This window comes from Mus caroli, chromosome 7 (genome assembly GCF_900094665.2).
Source record: "Mus caroli chromosome 7, CAROLI_EIJ_v1.1, whole genome shotgun sequence".
Taxonomy (NCBI): Eukaryota; Metazoa; Chordata; class Mammalia; order Rodentia; family Muridae; genus Mus; species Mus caroli.
The window spans coordinates 48,224,477-48,240,550 of record NC_034576.1 but is presented as its reverse complement, the minus strand read 5'-3'; the positions used below and the strand labels follow the sequence as shown (position 1 = coordinate 48,240,550).

The following is a 16,074-nucleotide window of genomic DNA, read 5'->3' as shown; positions in this document are numbered from 1 at the left end:
TGACGCCCTGGAGACACGAGGGAGTCTGAAGGAGAAAGGAGAACCCCGGGCCGCTTACAGTCTTCCAGGTAGACACATCTCTGTGTGACTTCATCCAGGACCTTAGGAGTGGGACACACAGGGACACAGCCTTCTACCCTAAGGACAGAGCAGGGGGCTAGCTAGTGACCAGAACATGGATAGAACACAGGCCCCATCATCTGTATGGCACATGTGTAAATGCATGCTTATCACACACACCCTCATGGGAAGCTCTACAGACACCTGTCACACACATGTACACTAGCACCCGTGCCCATGTATGTGAGCCTCATGCTCCTGTTTCCTGGCCAACAGGGAGACATGTGTGAACAGGGTGTGGCTCTGTGCACTCCTCTCCACAGGATCAGACTCTCTGCAAGGCCTGTTCCCGCACGGCCCACAGGCTCTTTCTAAGGCTGTCACAAAAGCTAAAACATAGACCTAGTGCACACATACATATACACCTATGTAGATGCCCACAGATACCAGTTTACACACCCCTGTGATATTCTCAAACACGCTCAACTGCATATAATCAGCTCACACAGATGTGGGAATATAGCCGCATACAGCCCATACCTAGTTAGTACATACAAGCACACAGTTAAGCTATATGCACTCCGTGCACCAGTATACAATATGAATATATCACATTTATATGGGGCATACACATACTTTTGTGATTGGAATCTGAATGTCCCCCATAGAGTCACTGCTGTGCCTCCACACAACAATGGACTGGGTCCTTTTTTAAACTGTGTCCCCAAATAAACCCTTCCCTGCCCCCTTAAGCTTCTCTTGTCAGCCATTCTGTCATGTGAGAAAAATGGCTACGACATACACAAAGGCACATTTCCCTGACACACACTCCCATACTCATCTTAGAACACACCCTGGCACCCACCCACACAAGGGTCTGTCTCCACATGTGCTCGCAGGTGCGCTCAAACTGTCTCAAAGGCATTGATGCCATGCCCACAACCGCCTGGTCTCACCTGGGCACATCCTGGCAGCTGGTTGCCCGTGGGTCCCGGCAGGTTTGGAAACAGGGGCTAGCACAGGCATCGTAGCGCCACTCACAGGTGGGGTAGGCAGCCCCCAAAGGCTTGGCATCTAGAAAGACAATCCCCTCCAAGTCTCTGGACTGAGAGAGGCTGAACACTAGTGCCCAGAATTATCCCAGCTCAGCCCTGTGGCGAGGGCATGTTAGTACACCCAGAAAAAAAAGAGAGAGAGAGAGAGAGAGAGAAAATAAGAAGTGAGTTTAAGCAGGCTGCATCCATGACAACTGGGGACATGGTCTGGAGAGCCTGAGGAAATCCTGCTAGCTTCTCAGTCCTGAGTCCCCACGGGTGTACCTTAAACTCCTGGGGATGGGGACAATATGTGCCCTCGGCAGGAAATAGAAGCCAGGCGCGCTATGAGCCTCCAGCAGGCTCATGGCTCCTCTCACTTTCACACAGACTTTCTATTTTTACACTACAAAAGTGACCTAGGTCTCAGCCCATCCTGCCACCACTCCCTGACCTGCCAACATGGAGATCAGACCACCTCCTGTTCCAGGAGTAAACCCCAGGGACCCCCCCCCCTTTGTCAAAAGGCTGAGATTTTTGTCCTCTGGGGAAGAGAAGAGAGGGCAGGGAATGCTGCTGAGTGAGGCAGAAGCCCCAGACCCAAGAACGATGCCCCTGCAGACCCTTACCCAGAAGGCGGAAGAGCGCACCACCACGAAACACCTCCGTGTGTTCGTATGTTCGCAGTGCCAGCTCAAGGCCTGATGAGTGGAGGAAAGAGCCAGGCTTTGCCAGGGACTCCAGAGCCACCAGGCCAGCCTGCCATGTCCCCCGGTGCAGCGAGAAGGAAGCATGCTGATGGAAGGCCTCACTGCGCTGCCACTTAGCCAGCCCTATAGAGCCATTGGCTGTGGTGTGCAGGAAGAAGTTGGGTCTGTCAGCTGCCTCCAGGGACACCACGTCAGGGTCTGCAGAGCCATAGGAGTTAGTTAGGTCAGTATGCAGAGAGAACAGATTTGGGGATACAGCATGCCAGCATGTGTGCTCTCACACTCAGTGGCTGGAGATGACAGGTTCCTGGGGACTAGCTGGACCCTGCTCCCCTGTTGCTTCTCCCTCCCACTCACGGGCCACCCTCTGGTCATCATCTCTGTGGATGGAGGCGGGAGGTTACAGAAGGCCTCAGCTGCCTCTGTCTTCTGTCCTGTCTCTCCTCCTTTTCCACCAGAAAGCCTTGCCTGTCCTAGGGCCTGCTATGCTTGGCACCAAACAGATGGGAATGGTCCTTCTACAGGGGGACAGTCCACCGGGCATGGAGAACAAGTGGATCCAGTGATTCCAGAAGCTAAGCATTCTCATAATGTGTAACCGTCTCCATTTCTTCCTGTCACAGGAATCCCTTATCCCAGGAGGCCCTGAGCTGCCCCGATGGGCAGACCCCACATCTGACTCTAAAGTCGGCTCTTTCCTGCTGATGTGGACCATAGGACTGGAACTCCTGCTGGACAGTGACTGTGTCCCTTAATGTCTCTGGTTCCTGTGCTTGCCCTCTGCTTAAGACTCAGTGAGAGGGAGAAAGGAAGAGAGAAGAAGGAGGAAAAAGTGGGTAGGGGCAAAGAGAGGGGGAGGTGAGGGGAAAAGAGAGAGGAAGGGAGCAAGGAGGGGAGAGAAGCCAGAAGAGAAAGGAGAGTAGATGCTGTTCCCGGGATTTGGGATTTTCGTTAGAACAATAGTCTGGCTGGGGGTGGGGATGGGGAAAACCTGTCTCAGTCCTGTCGTAGGCAGTTTGGGGTCACAGAGGTAAAAAAAAAAAAAAAAAAAGCTAGTCAGAACTAGAAACAACAAGTGGGATTGGAGCCCTGTGGGTGGCTGCAGGCTTCAGCGTCCCCCACACCCCCATCAACACCGCCTTTTCTGAGACGGCTGGACAGGAGCCAAAGGGTGGGCCTTACCATGGGCCTTGGCCTTGTACAGAGCAGCTGTCAGCAGGAAGCTTGAAATGTCCCCTGGCGCCAGATCCTCTGTCCTCACAAGGGCTATGTCACTGTCTACTGCCTTCGTGGCCACAAGAGTACCGCCAGCCGCCACACTGGACAGCTGGTAGGGACCCTTACCTAGCGCTGGAGAGAAAAGTCTCTGTCACAAGTGTCACCGCCCAACTCACACGTACCACCGATCAGAAGTTCAGAAGAATCAGTGTGCTGGCTTGCAGGAGCCTTAGTAGATCCCCAGGCTAGCAGTCCCAAAGGAGACAGACCCTCCCTCTGTGCTTAAGCCATTGCACAGGGAGTCCATGACAGTCACCCCTGAAAGCATGGGCCATTACCATAGCAGACATTGTTTTGTCAGGGTTGCCTTTGGGAAAATACAATACACTGGTCTCTGCCCACCTCGTCCTGGAGGATGACAGTCAGGAGCCCAGAGCTCAGAGTTTGTATCTATGTGTTTCATGCACATGTCTTGTTTGTGTTTGGAGGAGGTGGAGCTGTGGGTGGAGGGTGGAAGGCATGTAGGTGTCCTAGACATATCGAGGTGACAGCTCGATAAATGGTTTTCCTGCCTCTGCTGTGTCCCATAGGTGTCTGGGGTCACCTTCCTAGCCACTGTCCCCTGTGGCTTTCCTCATCCCCAAGACAGAGTCTTAAGAGCACAGCTTTAATTCAGAGCTCTGCCATACTGGACCCCTGCTTTGCCCTCGACCCCACAAGGGGTCCTGCCACACCGGAATTCCTTCCTGTTTCACTGGAGGAGCCACATGTCTGTCCTGGCTCCTCTCTGCCACATGGTCCTACTCCTCCCTCCGAGAAATCCTTCTCCTTCTGTGCCTGAAAGACACCTACCCAGTCCCTGGGGACCAGCTCATTTGTCACCTCCTTAGAGCTGCTCTCCCTGCACACCCTCGTCTCCACACCCTACCAGCCCCAGAAGCAAATGCACGCCAGTCACAGCTCTGTGCTGTGGCTCTGCACTGGGCTTTCCCCTCTGTATCCTTCATTAGAAAGCAGACAGTGTGTTGTGCTGGTAAATGATCAGCAACCAGCTCCCCCAACACAAACAAACAAACAAACAAACAAACAAAAAACAGTGTGTCACACTGGCTGGTTTCAATGGGGTGGACACTCAAAGCCAGTTTCAACAGACGCAGGGTCCAGAGCTCGCACATGATGCTGGGGCACTCCCCTGTACCTCTGCAAGGGTCCTCTTTCCCAGAACCCCATGAGGCCTGGGCCACAGAAGATGCTGGGAGAAAAACCGAGGCAAGGACTGGGCGAGTGGGAGGGAGGGTGGGTGGAGGATGCTAGAAGCAGCTTGTCCTTTGCCAGTTACTGACACCCCAAATGCCGCAGAGGAGAGAACTGCTCAGAACGGTGCTGCTGAAATGTCTCGCCTGATGTCACAGGGACGCTTTTGTCCCGGGGAACGAAGATCTCCTTTCAGAGTCATCCCTTTGGGCACTGAAGATCCAGGGCCATCAGCGGCCCCTTGGAGCTACCATTGACAGGACTGGGCTGGTCCAGCCGTCATCTATGGATCCCTAGTCGTCTCTCTGTGTCCTTTCCACCAGGGACACATGGCTAAGGGAGGTACCTATTAATGTATGATGCCAGCTGCCAGGTTCTCCCAGCATCCCTCAGTTCCTACCTGTTACAGGGTTCTCCTGGCAGGCATACCCCGCAGCTGCTCTGCCCTGTATAATCCAGCCATTTTGGCTACTGTTTTCTTGTTTGTTTGTTTGTTTGTTATCCTTTTACCTTTTGGCCTCTGCCTCCTGACCTCTTGGCTCCCCTTCCCTATTCTTCTTGCATGGCCTGGCTCAGGGTCAGGTTCACTATGGAGTCTGATATTTCCTGTCTACAATAAACTTTCAGTTCCACAATACCTAGCAGCAATCATGTTCTTCTTATTCCTTTTTTGTTCCCCCTTCAATAGTCTTGTCTGGAAAGATGCTTCTTAAGCCCAAACTTGCACCAAAATATGTATGAAGCCTGCGCCCACGCTGTCACAGGCCAGCTCCTGCAGGCTGTTGCTGGAAGGAGACCTAGAGGCTTGGAAGGGCTAGAGGCACTGAGTGCCTCCAGGACACCACCTTGACCCATGTGAACGAAGCATCCTGCCCCAGTCCATTCAACCTCTGATCGAATTGATTAAATGGCTCTAATACTGGACATTAATCTCCCTTGGCCCCTAGCAATGACTTGTATTTTTGTATTCATTACTAATCTAGATATTAGTGTATATATATTCCTGAACCCTTGAGCAATTGAAGACCTGTCTAGGTTTTCAGCAACCGTCCTTAGGGAAAGCAGTTTACACCTGCTTTTGACAACTCAGGTCTTCTGAGAACTCTGGGTAAATTCCGTGAGCTTGTTGGGCCCAATTAGGAAGGCTGCGGGCTGAGCCCACTGATAGAGATGGGTGTCTTCTGCCTGCCAGATCTGCCCTGAATGATGGAACCCCCGAGAAGGTTCCTGCCCTGGACCTCACAGGGACACTAGAGTAACTGTGGATACAGGTCCTGGACACCTCTGAGCCCTCACCATCAAGACTTTACAAAACACACCCCCTTCCATTGACATATCAAAGCTTCTCCAAGGCCAGCAGCACTGACGTGGCCCAGGGCAGAGCCCCTGAGGCTCACCTGGGAGGAAATTGGCTTACCTTTGTTGAAGAAGTCACAGTCATATGCTAAAGAAGAAAGAAAGAAGGGAGATTTCCCATGAGTAGGGCACTCACACCCAACCTCTGCCCTTAATCAAGAACTGGATCTGGCCTAAGATTGAGGGATGGACTTGGAAAACTATGTCTCTTTTGTTTCAGGGGAGGGGTTGTTTGTTTTGTTTTGTTTTGTTTTGTTTTTTGAGACAGGGTTTCCCTGTGTAGCCCTGACTGTACTGGAACTCACTCTGTAGACCAGGCTGGTCTGGAACTCAGAGTTCTACCTGCTTCTACCTCTCCAAGGCTGGGATTAAAGGCGTGCGTGAGCCACCACTGCCCAGAGATCCATATGCCTTAAGGGGAGGAAATACAATGGTCTCTTCCTATACCCAAGTTCAAAGCCTGGCTTGGAGTAGCAGTTACCAGTGTGATGAATGAATGAATGAATGAATGAATGAATGAATGAATGAATTTTGGACAAAAGAGTGTGTTATGTGGGGCCATGAATGTCAAGATTAGAATGAAGGGGTATGAGTAAGGTGTAGCCCTCACTCATAGAACAGATAGGTAGAGTGCTTGCCTAGCTTATACACGGTGCTGGGCTCAGTCTCCAGCATTGCGTTTTTATGGTGTAGTGGTGCACATCTGTAATCCCAGCACTTAAGAGGTGGAGGCAGAAATATCAAGTTCAGGGTCATCCTTGGCTATCTAGGGAGTTTGAGGTAAGCCTGGACTAGAGACCCTGTCTCAAAGACAATAACAGAACTCAAGTGTAGAAGCTCTGGTTGGATATGTTGCAGAAGAGCCACCAAAGAATCAATGCAAACATGAAACCGAAGTTGCTCAGCCTTGGATGGAAGGGGACAAAGGGCCTCCAGGACCCCAGGTCTCCAAAACTCCCTTTGGCCCCACCAAAGATCTCTTAGGAGGTAAAGTATGGATCCATTGCGCCCTCTAGTGGACAGTCTTCGTCTATTCTGTAGCCACGCTTACTGATTCTTCAGCCCACAATGGGGGAGCTGAGCTGACCTTGTCAGACTATGCCAACCAAGAACACGCAAAGTTATGAGGAACCAGCTGGGTGGACCTGAGTTAAAGACTGAGGACGGATTTGCCTCACACAAAGGGGTGTAGTGTGAAGAAAGTCACCATCTTCTCTTCACACCCTAAACTCACAATCAACGCATTTGTCTGTGCCCTCTTTCCTTCTTGCAAGGTCATTGAAGACCAGGAGATAAAGCCAGGCATAGTATACATGCTTTTAATCCCAGCACTTGGGAGGCAGAGACAGGAGGATCCCTGTGGGTTGGGGGCCATCCTGGTTTATGTAATAAGCTCCAGGACAGCCAGGGCAAAATAGAGAGACCCTATCTCAAAAAGCATAAACAAAAAGAGTAAGGGGCTGGCTTTCATGAGGCTACGTGCAAAAACATGTTTGTCCTCCGTGTAGACCCTGAGAGTTGAACCATAAGCCTCTAAGATAGGGCTAGGGGTATGACTCTGTTGGGTACCCACACAAGGAGAGAGTTCAAGCCAGTGTTGGAGACACAGAAGCAAATGGATCTCTGGGGCCAACCAGCCTAATGGCTACACACCGAAGCAAAATCACTTTTGCAAAGACGTCCGTCTCCTATTTGTCCAACCTTGGACTCAAACTACTTGCTCTTGATCTGAACAACACTTATTTTACTGTGTCAGCAAAGGATTTTTCCTACTCATGTATTGTGTGTGTGGCAGGGGGATGCATGTGCCATGACCTGCATGTGGCTGTGGAGGTCAGAGAACAACTCCTTCCATCATGTGGGTCCTGGGACAAACTTCGGTTGTCAGTGTTGGCAGCAAGAGCCTTTGCCTGCTGAGCCATCTCACTGGCCCAGGAGTACTGATCTGAAGAGATCTTGTGTAATATTTCTCACTTTTCCCCTCCTTGCCTCGACTTCTCATAAGCTCATAGCCCAGTATGGAACATGTATCCCCATTATGATATTTTAATATTTACTAAATTCCTTATTTATCTTTGGAGGAATTATTTCTGTTTTGTTTAGACCAATATCTAATTCCGCTTTAATGGGACATTCTAAACACATCAAAATGAACACAAAAGGTTCATAATAAACACATATCAAAACATTAAAGTCATGAGTAATGGGATTCCCACTGGGTTTTCATGGAGTGTAGACACAGGGGAAACGGATAATACAGACCTTTTGTTTTGTTTTTCTCTGTGTAGCCCTGGCTGTCCTGCAACTCACTCTGTAGACCACACTAGCCTAGAACTCACAGAGATCCTCCTGCATCTGCTTCCCGAGTGCTGGGAGCATCTTTGATATTCGTTCACTAGCACTGTTTCTGCGGCCGTTTTTAATTTTTAAGGATGCTGCATTGAAATGCTATTGAGTTGGATCCCTGGGTTTACTGGCATCCCCATAAGTGCACAGCCCTGGCAAGTGCTTCAGCCTCGTCCTGGTTATTACGAGACAGCACACATGTCGCATCTCATGGTAGATCCTCCAGAAACATGTGTATCCCTCTCCATCCTGAAGGGTGGTTATCAGAGGCAAGGAGAGAGGAGACCCCACTAGGATCCAGCATCTATGCTGAAGGGTCTCAGGGGAAGCAGGCAGAAAAAAGGAGGCCAAGAGAAGATATTCCTCCAACTTCTCCATGAGGTCCTCCTGCCTGGAGTCAACACCCCTGTGTCTACTAACAGTGTTGCACAGCACCAAGCCAGAACTGTGAGCTTTGCATCATTGAATGTTCTCAGCATCTGCCAGATGGGGACTTAGCTTTCCTCCTGTGCTATGCAGAAGGGAATAAACCCAGGCCCTAGACTGGCAGAACTGGCATCTGGACCAGATCGTCTTCTCTTTTTGAACTTGGGCCCTTGCCACTGACTCCAAAATGAGATCAAGAAATCCCTCTATGGGATACTGGAATCTAAAGGAACTGACCAATTAATTTAACCTTCTTCACATTCTATTTCCCCCTTTACTTATTCTGTATGTTTTATGATATACATCTATACTCTGTATAGTATATGCATATATATATACAAATATATATATACATACATATATATAATATGTGTGTGCATGTGCATACATATTTCCATCTCTCGGAGGCATCGACAGACCCCTGTTTTGAGTAAGCAGGGACTCTCTCCACAGCTCCACAGCTCAGCTGATGGAGAACTTCTTTGTTCCTTTATCCTGTTTGAGCTTGCAGTAAGTCAGTAAGGACCTGTTGATTTCTAGTTTTCAGATGATAAAAACTGAGCCTCAGAGAAGCCAGGCAGCTTGCTTGAGGTCACACAGAGTACAAAGCCAGTTTGGAGTCCAGGGTTTCTCACTGACTCTCCTAGTGACGAGCTTAAGGACACAGGCCTGTACCAGTCTCTTCAGGGGTAATCAGCAACCCTACTATCCTGAGTGACCTTGGGCATGGTGTGCATCTCTCTCTCTCTCTCTCTCTCTGTCTGTCTCTCTCTCTCGGATTGCAACACAGGAATATACACCATTGGGATTGTGTGCATCCCTATTGTGGGACCTCTGCGACCGTCTGGAATACTCACGGCAGATGCGGGGTGTCCGCCAGTCAATGACCACCCCGTGCTGACAACACTGATGGGCATAGGCAGCTACACTGGCACAGAAGCACTCACAGTCGCCACCCCGGCTGCAGCCACATGTGTCCGTCAGGCAGTTTGAGTAAAACCAAGTGACATCAACCTAGGAAGTTCAGAGGGTTCTGTATGCCAAGTCTGTATCTTTTCTTGTGACAGCACAACATAAAAGATGCTCACTGGTAGGGTGAGCTGTCCACATAGAACGAGGGATATGGGAGAGGCAGCCAGCTTGGAAAGCACTGGCAGATGCCCACTTCATGAAACTCATCCTGAGCCTGGGACATTGGACCCAGGGAAGTAGGGAACCACTAAAGAACAGACAGAGAGTGGGGCCTGCCCACCCAGGCTGAAGACAACAAAGACTAGTCTGCAATGGTCTTTGAAGCCCCGGAGGAGCCATGTGGGGCTAAGCCCCAGTTCCCATCTCTATGGAGGACACAAAAATGGCAGAGGTCCAGCAAGGAGTCTGTGCCCACTCTGCAGCAGAACCTCCTCACAAGCAGGGAGAGGCAGGCCGAGAGCACAGAGGCATGGCTGGTTGTCCCTGGATGTCAGGCACTCAGGGAAGGCTCACCTGAGCAGAGCTGAGGCAGGAGAATGTCAGAGAAGAGATGGGTCTCTCCTCTTTGAAGGGGGTCTTTGAGTAGAAGGGGTCCTGGGAAGGTTGGATGGACTTAGGAGGGGCCAAGGAGGGTCCACTCAGCACAGGGAGGCACTCACCACTGGGTGGCAGGTCTCGAACACCTCACTGAGCAGAATACCACACTCCTTCCTGGCAAATGGTTCTCGGAGAGGATTCAGGACACAAGTGTCCCTGGGATCAGGGGTATCTGGGCACTGAAGGATAAAGGAAGGGCTGTGCCTATGGCATTGAGCACAGAGGCTCTCCCTATCCCTCAAGTGCCTGTGTCTGGTCATATAGGGGCCCTGAAACTGCCCGCTTGATACCCAGGTCCTTGGTTAATCCCCTCCCCTGGAAAGGGGGAGGAGCCTCCAACTCGCTTCCAAGCAAGAGAACACACCAAAGGATCTGGGGACACACCAAGTTATGAGTCTGCGGTCACGTGATTGTGTCAGATTGAGGTTTCAGAGCCCTCGCTAGAGCCTCTCCCTTACTGCCTGTGTGTGAGAAAGAGGGAAGCCATGTTGGGAACTGTCGCAGGATATTTGATCACACTGTGAACCCCGAGATTGTGTTACTTACTAAAAATGATAAGAACTGTTTCTAGCTGTGGTGTGGCTCAGCCCTAGCACACACCTTTCATCCACGAGCTTTCTGCTTATTGTAAGCTGGGTTAAGTAAAGTCAACCCATGGGTCAAGAGACAGAGCAAGCCAGCAGTTGACAGGCAGTGAACAGAGAGGGGAAAACAGAGTGTGAGGGAGTCAGGAGGACAAATAGAGAGGTGCACAGGAAGTAAAAGGGGGGGACACTGAGTTTGAAGGGTGTTTGAGAAGGGATAGAGGAGAACTTCCTTTGGGGACGTTGGCTGAGGAGGAAAGTCAGCTGGGTGCTTTCTCTATCTCCGAGCTAGCATCTGGCTCCTGAGTCTTTCTTTTTTTTCTAGTAAAAGCTAATGCTTGAGATTTTGTTAAAAAAAAAAAAATCAGGGAACTCCTCATGACAGGAAATATGAGTGACTTCTAAGAGCTGAGGGTGGTCTCTGGTTGACTGCTATTGAGAGCCAAAGCTCTCAGGGCCTACAGGTCCAGGAATGGAAATTACCCACAGCTACCCACATATGGATGCTCTGAGTGAGATCCCAGTCCTGGCTGTCCACTTTGTCTGCAGCCTATGGGGCAGAGAGTACAGACCCCAGGCTCATGCTCTGATTCCTAACCAGCAGGAACTGAGCTAAGACACCTGTTGATTAGTGGTGTCACACTGAGCAGCATTGTTGCACAGCAAAGGATGCTTAATGCAGACTTCCCCAGAGACGGCCCTCCTTCTCCAGGCCTACATTTTTATGCACTGACTACTCAGTATCCCTGAAGTTACCAGCAATGAAGAATATGGATCCATGTTAGGTATATCACAAATATAAGATCAGGCATCCATTCAGCTTTTCTAAAATGAGAGCAGATGCCATGCCCAATTGCTATGTCTTGCCCTGTCTCCATCTACCTTCCCATAAAAAAAAAAATTAAGATCCATCCAGTGCAGGCAAGCCATATATGAAAAGTCTTATCCCCATTCCCCATTGCTGCACCCAAGGCAGACATAACTAATCAATCACACCTTGCAGGCAGCCTCTTGGGACTGGTGAGGGTTTTCTCCAGCCCCCTTACTTCAACAGAAGACTAACCCAAGGATAAGTCAAGAATCTCCTGTTCTCAGCTCAGAGCTGTTTCCCTGACAACTCACAGTTTGGTAGTGCCGGGCATCTCCTAACCCACATGGATACCCCTGTGTTTCTGCTTGTCTTCTCCATCTCTGAGGCCGTGACTCTGATAGTCACCTGTCTAAAATGACTGATCTGCTAAATCCCACCCTCGGTCTCACCTTCTCCATGAAGTAGTGATGGTGGGGAGGGTGGCTAAGCCTGGCATACTTCAACAAGTCCCGCCTTCCAAATTAGGTGGCCCTCTTGCCTAGGCTAGGAAGTCTATCTCTTCCCAAATAAGTTACTAGTTCCCTGAGTTTGGCCAAGGGCAAGGTAGGCTGCTTGCCTTGTGGGTCAGGGATAGAAACTTAGGCTAGGGATACCAGGCAGAGGCAGAGGGCATTCCCAGGAAGAGCCTAGCATGAATGGGCTTCTCCCCTGGCTTGGGTCCAGGATTTGTATGACCCATCAGAGAGAGAGAGGGTCCCAGCCACTCTGGAAGGCCTTACCTCTACCGCAGCCCAACTGCTTCCAAACTCCTGGGGGTTTGTTAACTCCAGGTTCTCTGGGGTCCGCATCTCATTGATGGTTTTCAGGTCAAAGTTCCCACAGAGGCCCACCAACTGACCCTGAGATGAGAGAGAGCCACCATGTTAACTGAGAGTTTAGTAGGGCTGAACTGCAGCACCAAGACTATTGATCCAGAAGATACTGCAGGGAGCGTGTTAAAGAGGGATAGGGTAGAGCCAGAGAATGGTGTCAGAACAGAGTGGAAAGCAATGGACAGGACAGGGTTGTGCTCCTCCCAGCCCCTCAGAGAGAAGCAGCTCAGCCAAGCACAGCAGCAGCTTGCCTCAGCCCAGGGCAATGGTAGAGACCATGGCTCTCAAATCTCATGACTACCTGCCACTGAGGGCCTGCCTGGACATGCACAGTGGTTCTCTGGTCCCACAAGAGGGTGATGTGTTCCCGTGGGAAATGCACCAGTGTGAAGAAGCCTGCTCTCCAGATGTGGACAGCCTGCTTCTCATCCAGGAAGCTCTCGGGACTCTAGAGAGATTGAATTAGTCAGTCCCTCAGCACCAAGTCTATCAGAAGTGGCCATGAGTCACTGCCCCACCCAAAGACCTCACCAACATCTCCCCCCTCCTCCACCCTGAGGTTGACCTCTGCTCCCACCCTTCATGAAGAACCCAGTCAGGGCTTCTGCCTCAGTGGAACTCCTGATCCCAACCCTCCCCCACTCCATCACCACCCATCTGTGCACAACCCTTCCCAGGGCAGGTCCTTACGGGATCCCCCGAGTCATCATCAAAGATGATGAGTGAGCTGCCAACGTTGATGGAGATGGACTTCCTGCAGATGACGCCGGAGCCATAGCAGTTCACATCCTCCACCATGACAGAGAAGCTGAGCTCAGATGTACTCTGAGGAGAAGAGAAGAAGCCAGTACAGCCAGGGAGAGGAGACGTCCCACGAAGAGCACAAAAGAGAAGGGATGTGGAGTTTAAGGGAATGTTTCACCCATTTATTTTTTGTGAGTGTTGGAGTGGAGGGGTTTGTGTGCACATGTGTGTGTGTGTGTAACATGTGCAGCTGTGCACAGATATGTATGCACATGCACTGTGGAAGCCAGGGAATGAGCTTGGATGACATTGCTGGATTCTATCCACCTTGATAGTGAAGCACCCTATCTCTGCCTCCCACTGGCCTGGAACTCACCAAGTTGGCTAGGTCGGTCCAGGGAGCCCCAGGGATTTGCTTGTCTCTGCCTCCACCACACTGGGCATACAACAAGTTCAGCCCAGCTTTTATGTGGCTCCTGGTAATGATCTCAAGCCCCCATGCTGCAAAGCAATAGTTCTATTGTCCCAGCAACCTCCCCAGCCCTGAACATAGTTCTCATCAACTGTGTGGCTTTGGGCAGCTTTCTTCAGTTCTCCGATGTTTAGTGTCATTTTCTGGCTGCCTAGTGTAGTGTTTAGCAGGCGGTGACTCTCCCCCAAAGGGTCTGAGGGATGAATGAGTAAGTGAATTGGTGTAACAGGGATGGAGAGGAGACCCATGGTCTTGCATACTGTTTAAGATGTCTTACAGACTGTATATTCTACCTTACATATAAGTGGTCTATGCTGGAAGCTTGCCTGTATCAATAACATATTAAATATATACCATTTTTCTTCAGTAATTCCACTCCTAAGAACTAAGAGATGTAGCCACATATGTCTTTGTTGCATCCCTGAAGTACTGCCACCGAGCTAAAACTCATGCATCCCCATGTGGTATAGTACTCTCTGTGCAGAACATTCCAACCAGCATTAAAAATATCATAGCACAGTTGAGGTGGTGGTGCACACCTTTAATCCGCTCCTGGGAGGCAGAGACAGGTGAAACTCGTGGGTCTTAGGTCAACCTGATCTACAGAGCAAGTATCGGGATAGTTGGGGCTACACAGAGGAACTCTGTCTTAAAGCAAAACAAAACGAAAAACAAACAAGTAAAACCCAGAGCATGTACTGACAGTGGGTAATAATACCCAAGGCACACTATAAAATGAGAAAAGAAAGCTGTGGTGTCTTATTCATATAACCTAAACAGTGTGTGTGTGTGTGTGTGTGTGTGTGTGTGTGTGTGTGTGTGTGTGTGTGTGTGTGAGAGAGAGAGAGAGAGAGAGAGAGAGAGACAGAGAGAGAGAGACAGACAGACAGACAGACAGACAGACGGAGAGACAGAGAGAGACAGAGAGACAGAGACAGACAAAGACTCTGTCTCAGAACTAATTAAAATTCTTTTTTTTCAATATGGGCACCATGGTTTATGTCTGTCCTCCCTCTGCTCAGGAGATTGTGACAGAGCTCACTCAAACCTGAGAATCTGGATTCATCTTGGGCAACATGGCAAGACCTTCATCTCAAATACATAGACACATAACAAAACTAAAACCAAATGGCACAGGTTCAGTGATATGTGTCTCATGGAGTTATTAGCATTACGTGAAAGACTCCAGCACAACATTCATCCATAGGCAAGACCTGGTGAGAGGTTCCACTTTGCCAGCATGTGCGAGCTCTGACCACAAAAGTCAATAATAAGTGCATGTTCGGCTCTGTCACTACAGTGATTGCCGACCCTCACGGGATGAGGCAGATGCACATAAGGAAATCAGTGTCTCCAGGAATCTCCGGTCCTGCCTTCTCCCCAACCCTGCTGGTATGCCCTCTCCTTCTCACATTCACTGGGCTGCCCAAATCCTCTTCCTCTATGTGAACAAAAACCCTCAGTGCACAACTTCCGAAACCTACCGCTTTCCTATTCCTATTTCCTGGTTCTGCGGCCACCTAGATGTGTCACCTCAAGCATGAGCCCTAACTTCTCCAGGCCAAGGGTGACACATCTCTCGCTTGGGGACAACCATCCCGACCAGTCCATGCTGTGGAAATTAAGTGGGAGAATCCACAAAGACGATCAGTAGACCAAAGCTGCAACGGTGTGAATGCTCTCCCTCACAAGCAGAAAAGGACATCAGGATGAATGGGCCAAAGCTGTGCTGGAGTACACAGGAAATACGGTTTCCTTCACCCTGACCCACTTCTCTGGAAGCTGTCTCCGGAAGTTAGCACTTCAGGGCTTAGACCTCCCCCAACACACACACAACAACTATGCATCCGCCCGGGGTCCAGATCACCCACACATCTGACAGGTCCTGGTCCCTAGTTACTCTAGGTACCCACGGAACCTGCTGTGTAAACACAGCCCGTAACTCACCTTGACCAGGTGCACTTTGCACGCCCCTACAAAGTCATATGGAAGCCCGTCAAATGTGCGGTAGTGTCGGTCCCCGTAGGTGGTACAGGTGGAGGCACAGGGGTGCAGGGTGCACTGGAATGAGCCCCGCTGGCACACACTGGAACATATGCACACAGAGACAGCTCACAGAATGCACTTTACACCATACTGGGATGCTCTTGATGAAGCCACTGCCTGCTGAATGCACACAGTATGTGTACCAAAGAAGGGCATCAGCAAGCATAGCAACCTCCATCGGAAGCCAGGGAGGCAGACTGATTGCACATTTTATTACTCATTAATTTCTTTATTTTTCACTCATTCAACAGACCTTGGTGGTGAACACATCTCAGGTATTCTTCCAAGAATTTGAGAAATATCAGTGAACAAAACAGAAGAAAAGCCCTTTGGCTTAGTGGAGCTTGTCTCCTAGAGAAGAAGTAGGTATCCTGGCTGTCTTAGCAGGCAGGCCGTGCTGGGGCAGGGTTGGGGCATGGAGGGAATTGGGCTGTGTTTAGGAATGAGCCCACAGATTTAAACCGGGTCATCAGAGACATGGGAGCAAAGACTTCAAGGAGCTGAGAAAGTTAGTGATGTGGACATTTGGAAGAAGAGCATTGTGGGAAGGGGGTGCAGTCTACAGTGACCCC

At 50.2% G+C, this 16,074-nt stretch overlaps 1 protein-coding gene across 1 annotated transcript in view; it reads right to left on the bottom strand.

Annotated features, from left to right (window-relative positions):
- The window catches only part of Otog (otogelin), a 69,673-nt gene that overhangs the window by 22,817 nt on the left and 30,782 nt on the right, over positions 1-16,074 (bottom strand). Inside the window, exons 25-35 of the mRNA XM_021168148.2 lie at positions 15,404-15,542; positions 12,931-13,065; positions 12,542-12,688; positions 12,148-12,267; positions 10,036-10,152; positions 9,262-9,418; positions 5,694-5,720; positions 2,987-3,154; positions 1,724-2,002; positions 1,017-1,134; positions 59-138 (exon numbers count right to left, since the gene is read on the bottom strand). Coding sequence (XP_021023807.1) covers positions 59-138; positions 1,017-1,134; positions 1,724-2,002; positions 2,987-3,154; positions 5,694-5,720; positions 9,262-9,418; positions 10,036-10,152; positions 12,148-12,267; positions 12,542-12,688; positions 12,931-13,065; positions 15,404-15,542 — 1,487 coding nt within the window. The remainder of the gene's footprint in view (positions 1-58; positions 139-1,016; positions 1,135-1,723; positions 2,003-2,986; positions 3,155-5,693; positions 5,721-9,261; positions 9,419-10,035; positions 10,153-12,147; positions 12,268-12,541; positions 12,689-12,930; positions 13,066-15,403; positions 15,543-16,074) is intronic.